Source organism: Aythya ferina, assembly GCF_964211825.1.
Source record: "Aythya ferina genome assembly, chromosome: 1".
NCBI lineage: Eukaryota > Metazoa > Chordata > Aves > Anseriformes > Anatidae > Aythya > Aythya ferina.
Genome location: NC_140296.1, coordinates 163792008 through 163810802, shown reverse-complemented (window position 1 = coordinate 163810802; position 18795 = coordinate 163792008). Strand labels below are relative to the sequence as shown.

At 42.1% G+C, this 18795-nt stretch overlaps 1 protein-coding gene across 1 annotated transcript in view; it reads right to left on the bottom strand.

The window, feature by feature from the left end:
• The window catches only part of UBN2 (ubinuclein 2), a 45463-nt gene extending 27063 nt beyond the window's left edge, over positions 1-18400 (bottom strand). Inside the window, exons 1-3 of the mRNA XM_084505570.1 lie at positions 17839-18400; positions 13528-13620; positions 7680-7781 (exon numbers count right to left, since the gene is read on the bottom strand). Of these exons, the coding sequence (XP_084361696.1) occupies positions 7680-7781; positions 13528-13620; positions 17839-18288 (645 nt within the window). The 5' untranslated portion in view covers positions 18289-18400. The remainder of the gene's footprint in view (positions 1-7679; positions 7782-13527; positions 13621-17838) is intronic.
• Between the last annotated feature and the right edge of the window lie 395 nt (positions 18401-18795).

The following is an 18795-nucleotide window of genomic DNA, read 5'->3' as shown; positions in this document are numbered from 1 at the left end:
AAGGTTAAGGGTGAACAATCCATTGCTTTTCTAACCCATGATGATATCAAAAACAAGCAGGAAGAACTTTCTAATGCTAAAGAAAGGTCCTCTTCCACAAGGTATAGTTAAGAAGTTTTTTGTTTGTTTAAAATCCTGGGACAAAGGACAGCTGGCAAAGCACAACAGAATAAGGCATAACAGACTATTAAATAAAGATTAACACAAGGCTCAGGATAGCCTAGTGTACAATAGTCTTCTAGAATACCCCTAGCTATTAGCAGTAGTTAGTATATTGTAATCTGTCAGCCTAGCTTGAGTCAAGTATCAATGTATTATACATTGCCCTATTTTGTTCTTCCCCCAACCACCTTTGGTATTCTTCCACCAAGTACCAGAGTCAGGCTAATAGCCTAATTGACCTTCAGTACCCAAGAAGAAAGTCTTATTGCCTTGAAAATATTTCAGCCTAAGTTATAAAATGCATGGCCACTCATGTGACTACCTTTATCTGTTCAACGTGGTTCCTTCTGAGATTGAGCTCTGACACACACTGCATATTTAGCTGTAATAAAAACACTTAACTGTACTTTCAGTGTAATGTTTAACCCCTCCAGCTTTCATGTTTCGGAATTGCTAGAACACTATTGAAAAGTTACGCTCTCCTTTCCCATTCATTTACCATGAACGTGACTTGCCACTTACAACACTTCAGACAAGTGCTCTTATCAAAGACCTATGATTTTGGCAAGTTAAAAACTGCTTTATATTACAGTAATAGCTATGTTTGTATGTTTTTTTCCAAAACACTCAACTTCCTTGTACTGCTTAATAATGAAGATGAGTTGATGCTTGACCAGTATCTACTCCTCCAGGAGTTCCAATTACCATGAAAAGAAACTTTGTGCTTTTCAAAAAAAAAAATCAAGTTTGACCAAAAAAAAAAAGTGCTGTACCTATTAGCAATACTATTTCTTATTTCTTACTCCAAAGGCCTTAACATTACCAATTTAAGCAATACTACAAATGCCAGATATGTCTGTTTTTTCAAGTACCTAAGCAGATGCTGAGTTTTGTTTCTGAATTGTCTCCCTGAGCTCTTGAAGTACATGGAACAGTCCTGAGGTATCTGGTTGAAACACAGGCCAGAACACGGGATTAAAAATAAATTATTTATTCCTTCCTAAAATGAGCATGAGACTTTTGTACTGGGCTTATGTGGCAAGATAGATAGCAGGGATGACCTCTGTGAGAGGCCCCATATCACCTAAGAGCCAGTGCCAGAGGCTCCAAAAGGGACCTGCCACTGGCCAAACCTGAGCCAATAAGCAACACTGGTTGTGCCTCTGTGAGAGTATACTGAAAGAGGGTAAAAAAAAAAAAAAAAATACTGCAGAGAAACAGTTGGAGAAAGGAAAGAAAATGTAGAGAGAACCAGCCCTGCAGCCCCCAAGGTCAGTGCAGCAGGAGGGCAGGAGGTGCTCCAGGCAGGCAGCAGCAGTTCCCCTGCGGCCTGTGGAGAGGCCCCTGGTGGAGCAGGCTGTCCCCCTGCAGCCCATGGGTCCCACATGGAGCAGATCTCCACGCTGCAGCCCCCCCATGGGTGGAGGAGCCCCCAGTGGAACAGTTGGATATGGCCTGGAGGAGGCTGAGGCCCATGGAGAGCCCCCGCAGGAGCAGGCCCCGGGCCAGAGCTGCAGCCCGTGGAGAGGAGCCCACGCAGGAGCAGGGGGTCTAGGAGGAGCTGCCACCCATGGGGGACCTGTGGTAGGTCTAATGGTACAGATCTATATTGGAACAGCCTGTGGAAAACCCACGTAGGATCAGTTTGGGAAGGACTGCATCCTGTGGGAGGGACCCCATGCCGGAGAGTGAAGAAAGTGGCCACGAAGGAGAAGAAACAAAGTGTTATGGACAGGCTGCAATTTCCATTCCCCTGCATCACTTGGGGTAGTACAGTGGCAGTAAGGAAGCAGAAGGTCGATGGAGGGTAAGTGTTTTTAGTTTGCTTTTAGTTCTCACTACTCTAGGCTGCTATTAATTGGCAATAAATTTATCTTCCCCAAGTCAAGTCTGTGTTGCTTTTGGCAGCAAATGGTGAGCAATCCCCCTGTCCTTATCAAAAGTCATAAGGTTTTTTTCACTGTAGTTTCTCTTCCTGTTCTGCTGAGAAGGTGGAGTGAGAGCAGCTGTGTGATGCTTGGCTCCCTCATGGTGTTAAACCACAACAGTATACAGTTGTATATAGTACTGCATTAATCAGAACAGTATCTGCTTTGTTTGGTACTCTGCTTTACATCCTTATTTATCTTGTAGGGAGGAGAGGTAAAAAGTAAAGAAGTTTACCCTGTATTCTTTAGAATGCATACAACATGTCAGCTGCCATCTACCTTGAAGACACTTGGGAAGCATGCAAGATATCTTTTATTAGAGGTGACATTATGCACTACTCCCCAGCCACTGGGCAAAGTGACAGTAAACAAGGAAGACAGGACAGTAACAACACAAAATCATAGCCAAGGAAACAGCTAATAAGTGAATCTCTTAAAAAAAAGACAACAGAACTTTAATGCACCCTCATATATTTAGCGAGGATGAGATTTGTTACAGAGGCCTACAAAAGCCGTCTTTCCCCTGTGAAAAATACAGAAAAACTAAATTTATCTCTCAGTCGAACATAGAGGATGTTTAATGATAAAACCTATGTAGCATTTCTCCTGTATTAGCCTCTATAGCATTAGCACATCAATAGTTTGGGTCATTTTGTTTAAGAATCAGTATTTTTGTTTCAGAAAAATGTTTTTCATAGCTAGGTATAAAAAGGCTTCTTTAAGTAGGAAGGATGGGAGAGCAACATCAAGTGGGCCTAGAACATCATCTAGCCCAGGACTCCACAAAAAAAAAAAAGTTACAACAACCACGATGAGTTCTGCCATTCTCCCAGTAGACACCATTCTCACTGGGAAAGAGCATCTAAGCTAATTGAGATTCTTGAACAAGATGCTGCTACTGACAATCAGGTTGACGTTTTAGATCACAACTCCAGAACTCTTGAGAGGATGCTGTGGTGGGAGAGAAGAGGATATTAGATCTACCACATCTTTAACAAGCCTAGAGATTACAAGATGAAGCAAATCAAATTTATCCTGCAAACAGGGAAAACTGTATACTATGATACAGAATTTTTGCAAAGACTAAGCCCGTAAATTACAGAAAGTCTTCCAGGGAAACCAAATAGGTAACAGTTATTTTACCAGTGTGTTCAGAATTACTACAGATCAACATAAACCTCAAAAGGCTGTCCTTTAAAGAGGGTCTGAGCTCTTGAGGCAAGATGTAGCAAGAGCTCATTTCTGTTCAGCTAATTTGAAGTACCTGTTTTGGAAAAACTTCCCTTGAATGAGAAAACACTAGTAAATTAGTTTCCTCTATGCTGCAGCAGAGGACTCATATACCAACGCTTAGAAGACTGCTGTGAAGTCATGAATATAGAAGACTGGTTTAAATACCGACATATGGCCTTGGGTGTCTGAAGTACTGAATTGCATGCTAACCAGTCAACACCTCCACAGCCCTTGGCATTCGTGTTTTGCCTCAGTTCCTGTCAGTATGGCTGCTTCAAGACAACTTACACTGCTTACAGATTTCTAGGTGCACAGTTCTCCCTCTGTGCTCATCTACCCAACAACGGGGAAGGTGCTAAGCAGTCTTTGCTTTGGATGTGCAGGTGTTCTTACCTACAAGTAAGAGATAAGAGCACACTTGTTCACTAAACACCATGTATTACTTCAGATGCCTGTTCTGTATGACAGCAGAAAATTCGGAGAGCATCTCCTGGAACCTCTATCAATATAAAGCTTACATAGTCATGAAGGCATGCAACCGATCAAATATTCAGAGCTCATCAAGAAAGCAAGCAGCCCAGCCAAACCAGGCGCACAGGCAAGTGTACACGTGTTTGTGCAAGAATATAGGGGAAGCAGAAACCTACAGAACACCATTCTGCAATGAGTGTTGTCCTGGGCAATTTACCCATTTTTAACATTGAAGCAGTGGAAACAGTGAGGAGGGACAGCTTTGTTTGCAGTTTATAAATACTGTTACTACTGCAGAAGTCAACTGTTAAGCAAAGATTAGGATTTGCCAGTCTAGCTCATGCAGAATAGCTATAAACAACTGCAAGATTGTCTTACTGTAAGTTTTAGCTGGAAGAGTTCAGTACTGACTTAATACAGTCAAAATGTTCAACCCTAAAGCACAGATTTCCCACTCGTCTGCAATTGCATTCAGAGGGGAAAAGCCACTTCTAAACAGGCTTTAAAAGCTAACAAAATTATCCAACGAGGATGGCAAGGTTAAAAACCAGCATATATACTAGATACATCTAAAGCAAATAGCAACCTGTAACTATGCACTTATTCCCATAGGAGGAGACAAGTCTGAAGAGTAAGTGATGCAAGAATCATCTGTGTCACTTAGGGTAATATGTACCCAGGTACTTTCCCTCCAATGTTTTCCTTTGGCTGGCTTCATGTTTCAGTCCACTGAATTGCTCTTCAAGAGCCCTTACCTTTCTGTGTTCAGTAGCCACAAAGACTTTGATGGTCTTAATGACGCCATACTGCTGAAGTCTTAAATATGCAGTAGACAAGTACTGATTCTTTCCAGAGTAAACAATGAAAGCAAATCTGCAAGAGCAGTAAGAATCTCACACAGTCTTTTTCACAGAAGGTGGGGCACTGGCAACCTAGTCCCAAGCCCATCCTACTCTGTAAGGACAGGTGCCAGTGCACTTTAAGGACACTGACCAGAAAAATCCCTTAAAAGCCCGCTATTATCAGAGCTTTCCAAGAACCTTCCTCCAGAAATACACACCCTGTAGCTGCCTGTACTCCAGCCATATTAAAGTCCATTACCTGAGAATCATGTCATTATAAGATTCCCTGCACTTGATCCTGGTCCCTCCCCCTCAAAAAAACAGAGGAACGACTGCATTCCTGGATCCTTGGAGAAACCAAATACTGTTACATGCGCAATTTGTTACATGCATCTATGTTATGTGCACAAAATTGCTTAACTGCAAATGGATCCAAAGGAAGCAGAATTAATTAAATCACTTAAAGTGCCTGCTTTTAAAAACAGGTCTAGTTTTACCGGTTTCATTTATTCAATAGCCTTTTATAGCATTACTTCAACGGTTGGTTTTAGAAAGAAGCTCTCTCTAATGGTACAGAGAGAATATGTTTCAGTCCCAAAGACTTCAGACTTTCTTTCACACCTGTGACAAGAAAAAGGCCTACAACTCTAAGGAAGCTTCCAATTATTTTTTCCTAGGATACAAAGGGAGACAACAGGACTCCAATCCTGGAGCATTTCAAGAGGTACTCATATGATTCTCAAGTGTTTGTGTCCTGGACATTAGAGGGTTTTGTATGTTTAGGAAAGTACGTCTTCCAAAAGGAAATAAACCTAGGCTAGGCCTGGCTGTGCATTTCTCAGGGTAAACAGTGATTTAATAGCTGGACACACAGAAGATGAGCAAAACAGACACGTAGGCTTTCCTTCTGGACATTTCCCATTTGCATCTGACAGACGGAATGAGAGGTTTTCTTGAACTTAACTCCTACATTACAGAACCCTTAAGCTCTGCAACAGCAACTTAAGACTGCAGCTGGTATATGGTATACTTTTTTCTTCTGTGGATAGAGATGGGAATGAAAGACAGAAAAAAAGAGATGGCCTCTCACTAGTCTGAATTTATAATGCAGACACTAGGCATAATGATTTGTTCAGGAGAGCAAGCTTTAAAGAATACACTATTCTCCCCAGTAGCTTCCACAGCTACCACATGACACAACCATCTGGTCCTCTGACAACTGCCTTTTGTATGTTCTTGCAGGAGTCTCACAAGAGATATCAGAAGCAAATGCTCCTGCAAATCTAATGGATCTGCTGCTGGTAACAAGAACAACATCAGTTTTCTCATCATGTGCCACCTTCTAAGTGCTCAAACCTGACAGATTCATACACAGCTCTGACAGAGACCTGTACACGTACTGAATGTTAATCCAAACCACTTATCAGATCTGTGATAGGTCACAAGAATTTTAGAAAAAAATCAAGGTACAACTTAGGTCCTATATCATACGACATCAGAAGTGATAATGGTTGTCTACAGCAAGAGTGAGAACCCAAGTAAGCCTATAGGCTTGACTGGTTTCTCAGCCAGAGTGAAACATCTGAGTATCAGAATCAGACCACTGGAAAGCAAACAGTCTTAGGCCTCCATATTGTCCCAGTAGCACAACCAAAAGCTGAGGGATATGGTAAGAGTTTAAAATTTTAAGAATTTTAAATTTTAGTCAACATTGTGAATATCAATCTAGACTAGGAAAAAGGACAAATAAATACAAGCTATGATAAGCATCTACAGTAAACTTACTTTCCACACAACTTGCTCATGTGCCTTCCAACTGACTTCACCAAAACAATATGGAAAGAAGAGCTCAGCCTACTTCCCACTGTGGTAAATCGCTGAACTTCTCTTGCTCAAGCAGGTACCAGTTCTGCAGCATGCCTTCTCTGTAGCCCATACTGTTCTCAGCAGCATTCAGTGCAACGGCTATACGCTAGAAGCCTCACAGCTCAGTGTTCACAGGATTTCTTAAGTTTTATAACCTTCCCAGACGTAATACCCCATTCAACCCAAGGCTCAGCATAATATAGGTTAACCAAGGCACTTCACTTCTATGCTTCTCTTTTCTCAGGATTCCTTTTCACCATCTCTCCCACTCAAACTTCTAGCACTCTTCTTTTCACAGCAGCAATCATAGCTGCTTTCTCCAGTGTCACTCAGCAGAGGGAACTGAAGGCTGGCTAGCATGTCAGGTAGTGTTTTTTAGTTGGTTTTGTTCGTTTTTACTTGAATGAACGGTACATATATTCCTTCCTAGCACCTAACAAAGAACTATAGGAGATTCCTAAAGCTTTTATCATCCACTTGTTCTTATAAGCTTCTTCCTCATTTTCATTATTTCCTATATCACCTGTAAGATACCTTCAAGTGCCTTCTTATAAGCTTCCAAATAGCCTGATACTGCCTGCACCTAATTCATTTTTTCCTCTTACCTCATTTGAGATGTGTTTTCATTTCTGAAAAACATTCAGATGAAATAAGCTGTAAAACCCTGCATTTCAAGCAAGCTATTTTATCTCAATTTTGTCAGACACATTCAGTGAATGTTTAGAATTACCACCTTATCCTTATGGGTTTTGGAGAGCAGAATAGTCTCCTGATCTAATACTGGAAATCTAACACCAGTATTAGACTAATAATCCAGAGAGCTAGTACAAGAAAATAACAGAGACAGTATAATTTCAGATCACACTAAATAAAGTGCACAAATACAAATAACTTAATTTCTAAAACTGTAAAATTAAATATGCAGTATAGTAATGGCTGTCTTAATTCTCGGAGTGCATAATGACATCTGAATCTCTCTGCTGAGAGTCTCTCTGAACAAACTACAAAAATGTAGTTTGTTCCAAAAACTTTGTAGATGTCCAAAGTAACAGGCCCTTTGGATTTACACTGGTTATACATGGGCACAAAGTATTTGCCCTCACCTTTTTTTTTCCTCTTTATCAAAAAATAAAGAATTAACTTATTTCTCATTGCTACTTTAATGAGGTTTACTTACTGCTTCAGAATTATCAATGAAAGGGTCTGTTTCATCATAACCATAACCTATATCAATTAGATCCTGCAGGCGATCCTTCCGATGTTTGTGGGGCTTTCCACTCTGAGGAAAAGAAAAAAAAATAAAGGTGTTACATCAGTTGAGAAGAGAGTAAGAGTAAGCAAAGTACTGAAGTCTACATAACATAAGACACTGGAGGGACAGTCATTCAGGGAATTAGCAGAGTTCCACTTGCTGTCACAGTTCCCTGAAGATAGTCTATATGAATAAAAACCAGAAAATTTTTCTTTTTTTTTTTCCTACAAATATGCTAAAAAATGCTGTATAATAGCCTTTCCAGAATCATTTCTGAGAGGTATTCACTAGCCACCTGGTTTCTGGGTGACTACAATACTCCTAACATTTTCTGTTTAGAGATGTTTCTCATGCTTTTAAAACTTCTGTTAGTGATAAAAGGACTGAGATAATTTAAGGAGTGTTAAGTTTTTCAGTATGCTACAGGGTCATTACAAGAGAAGAAAAATAGCCTAGCATTCACTAACACGCTCTCCCACACAAGATGGATTGCTTCTCTACAACAAAGCGAAGTCTAAGCCAAAACGGAAAAATATTGATCTGGTACTTGCAGATATGGTGTGTATGAGTTTTCAAGAAGTTACAGCACTCACATAACGTGACTGAAGAAAAAGATACTATAGTGAAATCCTTTGAAATGCAAGAATCATCTTGGTTGATCGGCCCAGACATGATAGGGTTATTTGAATAAGTTAAAGCCAGAAACTGCAGTGCAGACTGTGAGATTCACTTACCCTAAAAATTCTCTTTGAGCTTGGTGTGACCTTCAATTTGACTTAAAATTACTTTCATATTAGGAAAGTACTCAGGTTAAACTGAAGTTTACTTTCTCCTGGACATACCTATAATATACAGCTATAAAACTAGCAATCTGCTTATGATATAAGGCCTAGTTCTGACATCTGCATATTGTGGAAATTGTCCATATAGAATTCTCAAAGATAAAATTCTCCTAAAAGGCACCACCTTTACTAAAATAGTATCAGGTTCTTCCATGAATTCAGGGCTTGCTCCCCTAAAGCTTCTCAGGAGTTCCAGGCATGTTTAGAATGAATCTCTCCATTTGTAAGATCCATCCTATTACAATTTAATGACTACGCAGCTTTTGTTCAAAAGAACTATCATCTTTGCTTTTATAAGCATAAGCATCCAAACACCTCCGTGTTAACAATATACCGCAGAGTTTAAGTTTGTACCTATAAGCAAAGCATGTGCTCTTCCAAGCAAACAAGAATCTCTCAGGTGTAAGACACTGGAGAGCAGACCTACAGAGAGGGGTATAGGGCTTTTGATTGACATTAAGCTGAGTATAAGCCAGCAGCGTGCCCTGGCAGCCAGGAGGGCCAACTGTATCCTGGGGTGCATCAAGCATGGCACTGATGGTCAGTCACGGGAAGGGATTGTCCCGCTCTACTCTGCACCTTTGTGCAGCCTCACCTCGAGCACTGTGTGCAGTTCTGGGCACCACAGTACAAGAAGGACGTGAAACTGTTGGAGAGGGTCCAGAGGAGGGCTACAAAGATGGTGAAGGGCCCTAGAGGGGAAGATGTATGAGGAGTGGCTGAGGTCACTTGGCCTGTTCAGCCTGGAAAAGAGGAGGCTGAGGGGAGACCTCATTGCGGTCTACCACTTCCTTGTGAGGGGGAGCAGAGGGGCAGGCGCCGATCTATTCTCTTTAGTCACCAGCTATAGGACCTGTGGGAATGGTATCAAGCTGTGACAGGGGAGGTTCAGGCTGGACATCAGGAAGAGGTTCTTCACTGAGAGGGTGGTCACACACTGGAACAGGCTCCCCAGGAATGTAGTCGCAGCACTGAGCCTGTCAGAGTTGAAGCAGCATTCAGACTGTGCACTTAGTCACATGGTCTGAATATTTGGGTAGACCTGTGTGGAGCCAGGAGTTGGACTTGATGATCCTAGTGGATCCCTTCCAACTCGGGATATTCTATGATTCTTTGATTCTCAATACATTCTTATTGCCTGTTATTCATAAATACACAGTGCAGATATTGGACAAAATCAATAAATGAAGAAGTCTCATAAGAGCAGAATGAATAAAAGTAGGATTAAAATAAAAAGCTTTGCGCAGATGGAACAGATGAAAATATCTGAACTCCTTTATGTGTAGTTTGAGAATTTCCTTAAGGTCTGACCTTACAGAGTCATGTTTAAGGATGCATGTTGAAAAATTGTAGAATCAGGATGTTAAGATCACAATAGCAAAATCAAAGGGATTTTCTGTATCAATGTTTACTACGCAACTTAGGGGAAGTTTTACCCTTGGTGCCTTTCACCTCTCCCAAAAAGAAATCCTCCAACCTTTCTGTCCCAAATCATAAGGAGCCATGATACTAGAGCAAATTGAGACATTTAATTCCTGAGGATGCAAACTGTACTCATGCAACTGTTCAGGGACTCAAACACAAATTCAACAATGGCACATAACATATAGTTTAAACAACCCTTGCACAACTGGACTAGAAGGTGGCAAATAATTTTTTTTTTTTTTGAGGAGTTGTTAAACCTTCTCTCTGTATTGGGCATATTAATATAAGTTAAAAAAAAAAAAAAGAAAAGAAGTAGCAAGCATAAGAATACACATTCCAGGGCAGAAAACAATCTTGGTAGAAGGAAACTGTACTTCAAATACTTTAAAGGTCCCAAGGTGTTCAAAGGCAACAAGCTATCACTGGATAAGAGGTAAGGTCCACTCAAATTAATGACTCGTGTAAGGCTGGTAAACAAAGGGTAGGAATGAACAGTTCACCAAGGGACTATATTCAGCTACAGAAGCAACAAAGAGGGGGGAAGGAAGGATAGAGAGATAAATTACGCAGGACAGTAAATACAAGAGGCAGCTGAAAAATCACTGAGAAACCTCTGTTGTTCAATACTTTGAATGGTAAATGTAATCCCATGTTAATAAAAGCAAGGTAATCCACACAAAGGAAGTATAACTCCCACAACAAAAAATACAGTGTGATTTCAATTTGTTATGCAGCTCAGGAAGCACTAGAGTCGTTCACATGTCACACATTCGCTCAACAATCAAGAGTGGTCAAAAAAGGAAAGAATTAGGATTTATGAAAAAAGGAAGAGAATAAAACCAGAAGTCATCACTGTATCACTGATAAATCAGGGCATCCTACTGCTAATGTCCTTTCATTAAAAAAAAAAAAAAAAAAAAGGAACAGAGTAAACCAACAAGGATGTCTGAATGTAAAAAAAAAAAAAAAAAAAACAGCTACTGTACAGTAACAGAATGTTAAGACACTTCAGCTGTGGAACGAAAGGGCTGAGTTCTGATAGCATCAGAATCACACACAGCATGCAGAAGAACAGAAGAAATCCACTGTTTCTCACAATACAGGAACCATGGAGTACCAAGTGACTCATCAAGCCAACAGGTTTAAACACGAACCATGTTTGTATACAACAATCATCATGGTACTCAGGGCCACAGAACAAAACATTAAGCATCAGTAAACTCAGAAGATGGCCTGGCAGATTTATGGCAGAAAACTACACGAATGGTAAACACAGCCTTTGGCTCGGAAATAAATTAAATCGCAGATTAATAGAATGGCACATTGAAGTAGTATCAATGCACACTAAGTTATCAAGTATAAGGTTACAGTAGCGTGACATGAATATATTGCCATTAATGGACTTTTGTTTTGATCCAAGTATTTTAACATTATATAAAATATCATCTGATTCGACATCATGTTTTTACAACATAGAAAAAAGCCACCTGGCTTTACAAAACTACTTATTTATAGGCTTTTCTTTAGTATCAGAAAGATATATCCAGTACTGTACTGATTGTAGGTATGTGAATTTACTTGAAAAGAAGTCTTTAAAGATGACTGTTTTTCACGTATTGCATAAGTACTACAGCATCAACATTAAACTGCTATGATTTAAAATCACACGTGCTATGATTTAAAAGATCATTTGACTCCATTTCAAATGGATTTAGGTTAGTAATACCTAATTAGTTTAAAGAAGAAATAGCCCTTTATGTAAATTCTTAATTCTCATGCAACTAGTGATTACTTTTACATTAAAGCGTCGTTAGAGAGATTAAGAGAATGGATGTCTACATCATGGGATCTCTATTCTAGTTTAAGCTAAGGAGCACATGTCTCACTGCAGGAGCAAGAAGATGGCTGGATGTTGTCAGAGCATGAGCAATTACACTGGATCAGTGTACAGACATGCAATTCCTCTTACCCTGAAGTATACGTAGAAACTGATGGTTCTTGTATTGGAAGAGAGAAAAGACAGGGAATACACCTAACAGAAGAACTACTAACCCCTTACCACCCTCCATGCTTAGTGGTCCTAATATATAATAATAGGTCCTTTTTTATATAGAAGTTATTTCCCTTCTGAGAATTTTGTGGTAGTAGGGAGCATAAGGTATTATTTACTGCTTTTCTAATGGCTCTAAATATTTGCCTCCCCCTTTTTTTTTTTTTTTTGCAACTGAGCGCTGAACTCAAATTTTCATAAGTTTAATAATACCATGCTTCGCCCATAAATGTACATGTTTAACTTTGATGCGTGAATGTATATGTAAAACTATATTGCTTCCACCACTCCCATACCGTCCCACATATATTCCTTTCATGCTTTACACTGGCTTTCATCTGCTATACTTAAGCAGCTTGTCTCAGAACATTATAAAATCCTTAACTTATATTATGGAAATTAGTTTTCTAGAAAAGTACAGTTATAACATTTCTCTCTCAAGTTCATGAAAATAATTTATCATTTAAATGAAAAGCAAATAGTATTATGGAACTGCCTTCAGAGTATACTGGGTATATCAAGTTTCTATCGATTCCTCCAAAACTGATTCTTTTCACTTTAAGGATTTCTTTTGTTACGTATCACAGCAAACATGTTCTGAAATAATAATTACTTCTACAGAATATTTAGACCTGACACACCAAGAAATTTGCCTTCCCCAGGAAAAAGTAAAATTTTAATATGCGTATTAATAGTAAAAGATACAAATGACTGTTGATTCCCTTCTTTATTATTGAGGTGCTCTGTTAGTAATCCAGAATATCAACGTGTCTAGGCATGATGAGTTTTGATTGCCAGCTCAGAATTAATCACCCAACCCTACCCATATGAATTCTTAAAGACCTGTTTGGGTGTGGTTTTAAGACAACATTTACTGATTTCTACCTTCATTTATTACTGAAAGCCTCTATATTAATACCTAGTGTCGTTCAAGTCATTCATGTTACACTTTCAGGACTCAGCGGAGTATCTTTAGGCAGCTGGCAGCTACAAGATAAACTCATCAAGTGATAACTTAACAACAGCTTCCTATGGAAGCATTCTAAACTAGTCAGAAATTCATCACGATTCATCAGTATTTAGCACGAACAGAAGAACTGTTCAATAGTGCACAACACCATTATGTACAAATTCTTCCCTCCAGCACAGTATTTATCATTAATATTGATCTGCATCTATTACTCAGTTGTATTTATATACGAAGCTTTTCCAAAAATAGCCTCACAAGCTATAACATCCTATAGACAGATCTATTTAGCAGACTTGCCTAATAAGCTTGTAGAAGCTTCAAGCTACTTAGATGAAATATAAATGAGACAAGCAGCTCAGATATACACAAATCATTTGACATTACTTCAGCAGCTCTTTAAGAAAAAAACCCTGACATTAACATCCATGCCACACTAAGTTACCATGATTAATTATTTGCATGTTTAACAAAGGTACAGTAACTCACATATTTTGCCTCAAACTTCTTGGCTAGCATTTCCACTTCATGCCGCTCACGTTGTTCATCATTAAAAGGATCTTCTGAGTGAACTGACTTCTTCTGAAAAAGGCAGAAACATACATTCAATTTCAAGCGAAGCGCAGAGTGCATCTAATAAAAAACCATGAAATGTCAATAAACTATTTAGTATTAATTCTATACCCTGAAGACTGCGCCCAAATGCTTATTCTCCAAAAATGAGTTTAACCCATTCAATTATCATTCAGTTACTTTTCTTCTAATGAGAGCACAAACAGAAGAGACCCAAAGTTATATATATTCAAGTATTCCACTACAACTTCAGCCAAAAGTATAAGCATAAGAGAAAATTAGTACTATTGGAGCTTGCAGAGAAAGAACTCCCCCTACACTTAAATTCTTCTCAGTTCAACTTACTCTAGTGCCTATCCTACTGGTGCCATGATCCTCTTAGACACCATATGGAAGGTGTACCTGGTAGGCTAATCGGCAAGAAAGCAACTAGAAGACTACAACGCAAAATCATAGCCATAACTAATGCCTTGAAGTCTTACTGTTTTTTTTCTTCAGAAAACTGTACTCATAGCACAAATATTACAAGACTGCCACTACAGCAGCCAGAAGAATGATTTAATACTCCAGCTGCACAAATAAGCAGGAAGCACACACTGAGTTTTCACTGACAAGAAGTCAATGAACAATAATCAAGAGTATGACAAGTTTTGCCTTTTTTTTTTCCCCCTCCTCTCAGAAAAAGTACAACAGAAGAATGGAGCCACAACCTTCAAATCAGAGCCTATATATAAAATACAGTAGTTCTTGTACAGGGAAGGGTGCAAGAAGATGCTACAACATGGCAGAATCAAGTTAAGCCTTTATGGATGCCAACTAACTCCACCGCATGCATGGACTGCTCAATGAATGAAGATTCACGATAGACTAACAGGAACAAAAAAGCTATTCTCTACACTCTGAAGAGCAAGATCCTCCCCACAGTGTGAAAACTGAGTACTTAGAGGAAAAAAACATAAAAGAGGGTTATAGTTAAATGTGAAACAACTAATAGGTTACATACACATTTCTTGCAAGCGTAACTTAATATAAAACTTAAAAAAAACGTGCTCAGCTCATGCAACACCCTTTTTCCTCCATTAGTGGGTAAAACCTACTCCACATCTGCTAGGGAAATGGCTTTTTTTTTTTTAATTGTGAAATAAAGACAAGTTGAGGCCAGAGGTCAAGTAAAATTTAGTACTAAAGTTTTTAACTTTCCTCTCTCTACCAAACACTCAAAGCCATAGCTGACTACTGCTTTGAATAGTTAAGTTTTGGCAAATTTTAATCCTGACAGTGTATCTAAGGGCTCTGCCACTCAAGAAGCTTCAAGACGTTACTACTTCAGTACCTTCACAGCCTGTCTGGCAGAAACCAACTTGAGCTTCTGGCTCATCCACTTCACGTTCAGTTTTACACAGCAAGCTTCAAAACGCACCAGCAGAAAAGGAGGCATACTTTTCTTTCTGCCAGTTAAAGAGGCAAATAAACTCTTCAACCACACTGTTCTGTTACTCACGTGCCAGAAGTTTTACATAAATAATTCCTACCAAAACATGAACTATACTAACAACTCTACCAAAGGATGCTGTCTTTCTTAAGATAAAAAAAGTAGGACAAGGACATCACAAGTTTATTGTAAACACTTCCCCTAGGTTCTCATTCAGGCTGAAAACCCGACTTTAGAATTAAAAAATGTGATGTTCATACTGTCAAGCAAGTTTGGTGGGTTTTGTTGGTGGTGGTTTGTTTTTGTTTTTTAACTGTTTAAGGGACCTATTAAAGCAATGTTTCAAGTTATTCCCATACATCCTTCCCGGACGTATGGGAATGGACGACCTCTGGAAAACTGTTACGGGTTGCTGCAGCTTGAAGCAGCACTACAAGATAAAGATGTGTTCCTAATTATGTAACGCTGAACTCAAATGGGAATAGTTATAAGGAAGTTGAGCAACTTGTAAGGGATAAGGAGCAAACAATAGCCTTCAGAAAACCCAATCAATCTTTACCCTACAAAAACAGTTTGCATAACTAAGTTTGCATGAACTGTTCATGTCAAGCTGATTCATTACAGAAATAAACTGAGTTCTGGATTTCAGAATTTAAAACTACAGCATTAACTGCCAACTAGTTACTACCTGCTCAAGAGAAAAACCTCACAGATTCTGTAGAAAAGTGGCAGAGGGACGAAGTTTCCTGGTCAAGTTCCATTTTAACAAGGTAGTTTTCTCTTCCAGAGCTACTGTACTCAGCAAGCAGGATCAGTTTTCCTTTCCTAATTGTTTCTATTTTAGGACTTTGAACAGGTTACATAATTTGTTGGTCTGAGAATGAGCAGGTAAGAGACACACTTCTGTCATCCTAATCCTCCTGCACTATGCAGAGCAAATTCTCCTCTTTAACATTCTTTAACCACAGAAGAACCTTGATACACTGGTTTTATGGGTGAGCAAAACGCGTTTCCGCTCTCTTTTCATGCTGACTGATACAAGATTGTAAGTCCTTCCCACACCACATCAAAGAAGCTTTTTCAGTTTCTACCCTGTAACAAGCAAGAAGTTAAACTGAAAGGACAACTACACAACATCTGACACTTTTTACATAATCAGTTGTTTTTCTATACAGTCCAGCAAGAAATGGGACATAACCATCTATTGATTTTCAATCTGGATTCTACATAGAGCTGAAAAAAAAAAAAAGACAGGATTTCTTATAAAACAATTCTAACACTATTTCTATCTTAAAAGCATAATTCTCTGATTCAAATTGTACCAAAAATCCACTTTTTTTTTCCCTTTCCCTCTCTCCAGAACACACTGAATTTGCATCAGAACTATGTTAAAATGTCATTTTGTCCCCACTTATGCAATTAACATATTACCAACCTACAGAAAAAAGCAATTATAGAGCTTGAGACTGCCAAAGGCAGAAGTCAGCCTCCATACACTGAACCACTGCTAAACACTAACACAACTTCTACCTTTGCGCAGGAACTGCTCAGAAAGATGGCACTTCACAGAGCAGCAGACTACTGCTACAATTTGGAGGAGTCGTGGTGGGCACTGTTTGCCCACAACAGCTGTAGGACAGGATGAACACAAGGAACAACCTTTTAACTTGTATCAGAAGATCTCAGAGGGATTATTAATATCAGCCATTGATTTTTCTGTCTTCTACATTTGACAACAATCCAATTCTACATCCCTCCTACTACAGTGAAAAAAGCAAACAGAGTGGTAAGTACCGTTACAGAATCAGCATCATCTAAAAATGCTTTTCTTCATAAAACGGAAGTTTTAGCCAATCTTCAGTTAGTTCTGATTGAAAAACCTACTGACAATATCAGTACTGGTACTTGCTATTTGCTTTTAATTTCCAACCAAAGCTACCACAACCTTGTCAGTAGCGGCTGCCCCTTCCCTTTTACAAGAAGATAGGAACTTTCTCTAAAACTGAGTGCTTACATTAAGAGAAGCCACAACTACCTAAATCAATTCCAACTTTATCATGTCCTTAACTCCCTGTGAGTGACTGGCTCAAGTGTGGCCAGCTTAAGGACATGCATCTCTCATTCCTACTTGAAAGCAGAGCCTCTCTGACTGGCTGATGCCACTTGCTTCTTTAAGTTGTCTGCACCAGGTTTTCCCCTTAAAAACCAAAGCAGCTCGAGTAGGAAGTATTTTCTGTTTGGGAGGAAAAAGGGAAGTAGTTTCTTTTGGAGTGAAGTTTCTGACAGTTACAGGTGAGGTTACAGTGCCAACAACAACTCTGAATCACCCCTGCCCCTTCCTCAGACTGCAGAAACTCATCTCCAGGACTGCTTAACGCGCACTTCACTGCTCCACGAGGCTCACAGCGGAGCCAGACTACTAACTCCTCATTTACTTGCCCAGAGCCTACAGAGGACCTGAAATAAACGGCCCGGCAGCGTAACAGTTCCATTCCGTTGGCGGCCAAGCAAAACTGAAATAAACCCTCCCAGGCACTGCGGACACAGGGCAGGAAACGGGCGAGGGGCAGAGGGCCGGGCACCAGGGGCACGGGACGTGCTCGCCAGCTCCATGCGGGAGCCCAGGAGCCGCGGGGCGCCGCCTCGCCTTCCCCTTCAGGCCAGGAGGAGGCCGGAGGCACGGCGAGGCCGCCGGACTTCCCCCTGCGGCGCCGCCCCCCCCCCCCCCGGCAGGACGGGGCGGGCAGCGGCCGGGCCTCGGGGAAGGGCCCGCGGGCCTCGGGGGGGTCCCGTACCCGCGAGTCCCCGCAGAGCAGCAGCTCCGGGTAGCTGAACTCCACGCAGCCCTCCTCGGTGGGGTCCTTCAGCACCACCTCCAGGCGGACCGTCTGGCGGAGCGGGAGCGCCTCCTGCGGCGGCGGCGGCTCCTGCCGGCTGCCCTGGCGCGGCGGCGGCGGCGGTAGCTGCGGCGGCGGCGGCTCGGGCCGGGGGGGCTCCCGCGGCGGCTGCGGCTCGGGCCGGGGGGGCTCCCGGGGCGGCTCCAGGCGGGCTCCGCTCTCCCGGGGCGGCAGCGGCGGCGGCTCCGGCCGGGAGGCTTCGTGCGGCGGCTCCGGCGGCGGCGGCGCCTCGCGGCCCGCCACCATCCCCGGCGGCGGCTCCGGCTCCCGCTCCAGCGCCGGGCTCCCGGCCTCGCGGCGCCTCACGGGTGACAGGCTGATCAACGGCACCCGGCGCGGCTCCGCCATCCTCCGCCGCCTCCCCCCACCCCCCGCCCGCCCCGCTCGCCCGCCCGCCGGCCGGCCCCCGCCTCCCGCCTCCCGGTGACACCGCGCTCCGCGCTCCCTCCCCCTCGGCTGCTCCTCCCTCCCTCCCTCTCCCCTCCCCCGCTCCGCCGCCCGGTCGGAGCTGCCCCCCTACGTTCTCCTCGCCGCCCCCGCCATCTTGGCGCCCCCCCACATAAATAGAAGCAGGCCCGCAGCCCGCGCATGCGCCACCGGGCGGCCGAGGCCGGCGGCGCCGCCCCGCCTCGCTGCTCGCAGCGCTCGGCTTCCCCCCCCCGCCCTCCTCCCGCCCCTCGACGTCACCGCGCCCGCCGCGCGCCCGCCCGCCCGCCCCCGGTTGCCGTGGCGATGTGCACGCCGCCCGCCGGCCGGGCCTTAAAGGGGCCGCGCCGCGCGGAGCAATGGCGGACCAACGGCCGGGCCCGCCCTCAGGGGCCACCGGAGTGCGGGGGGGCCGCGCCGGCAGCTCTA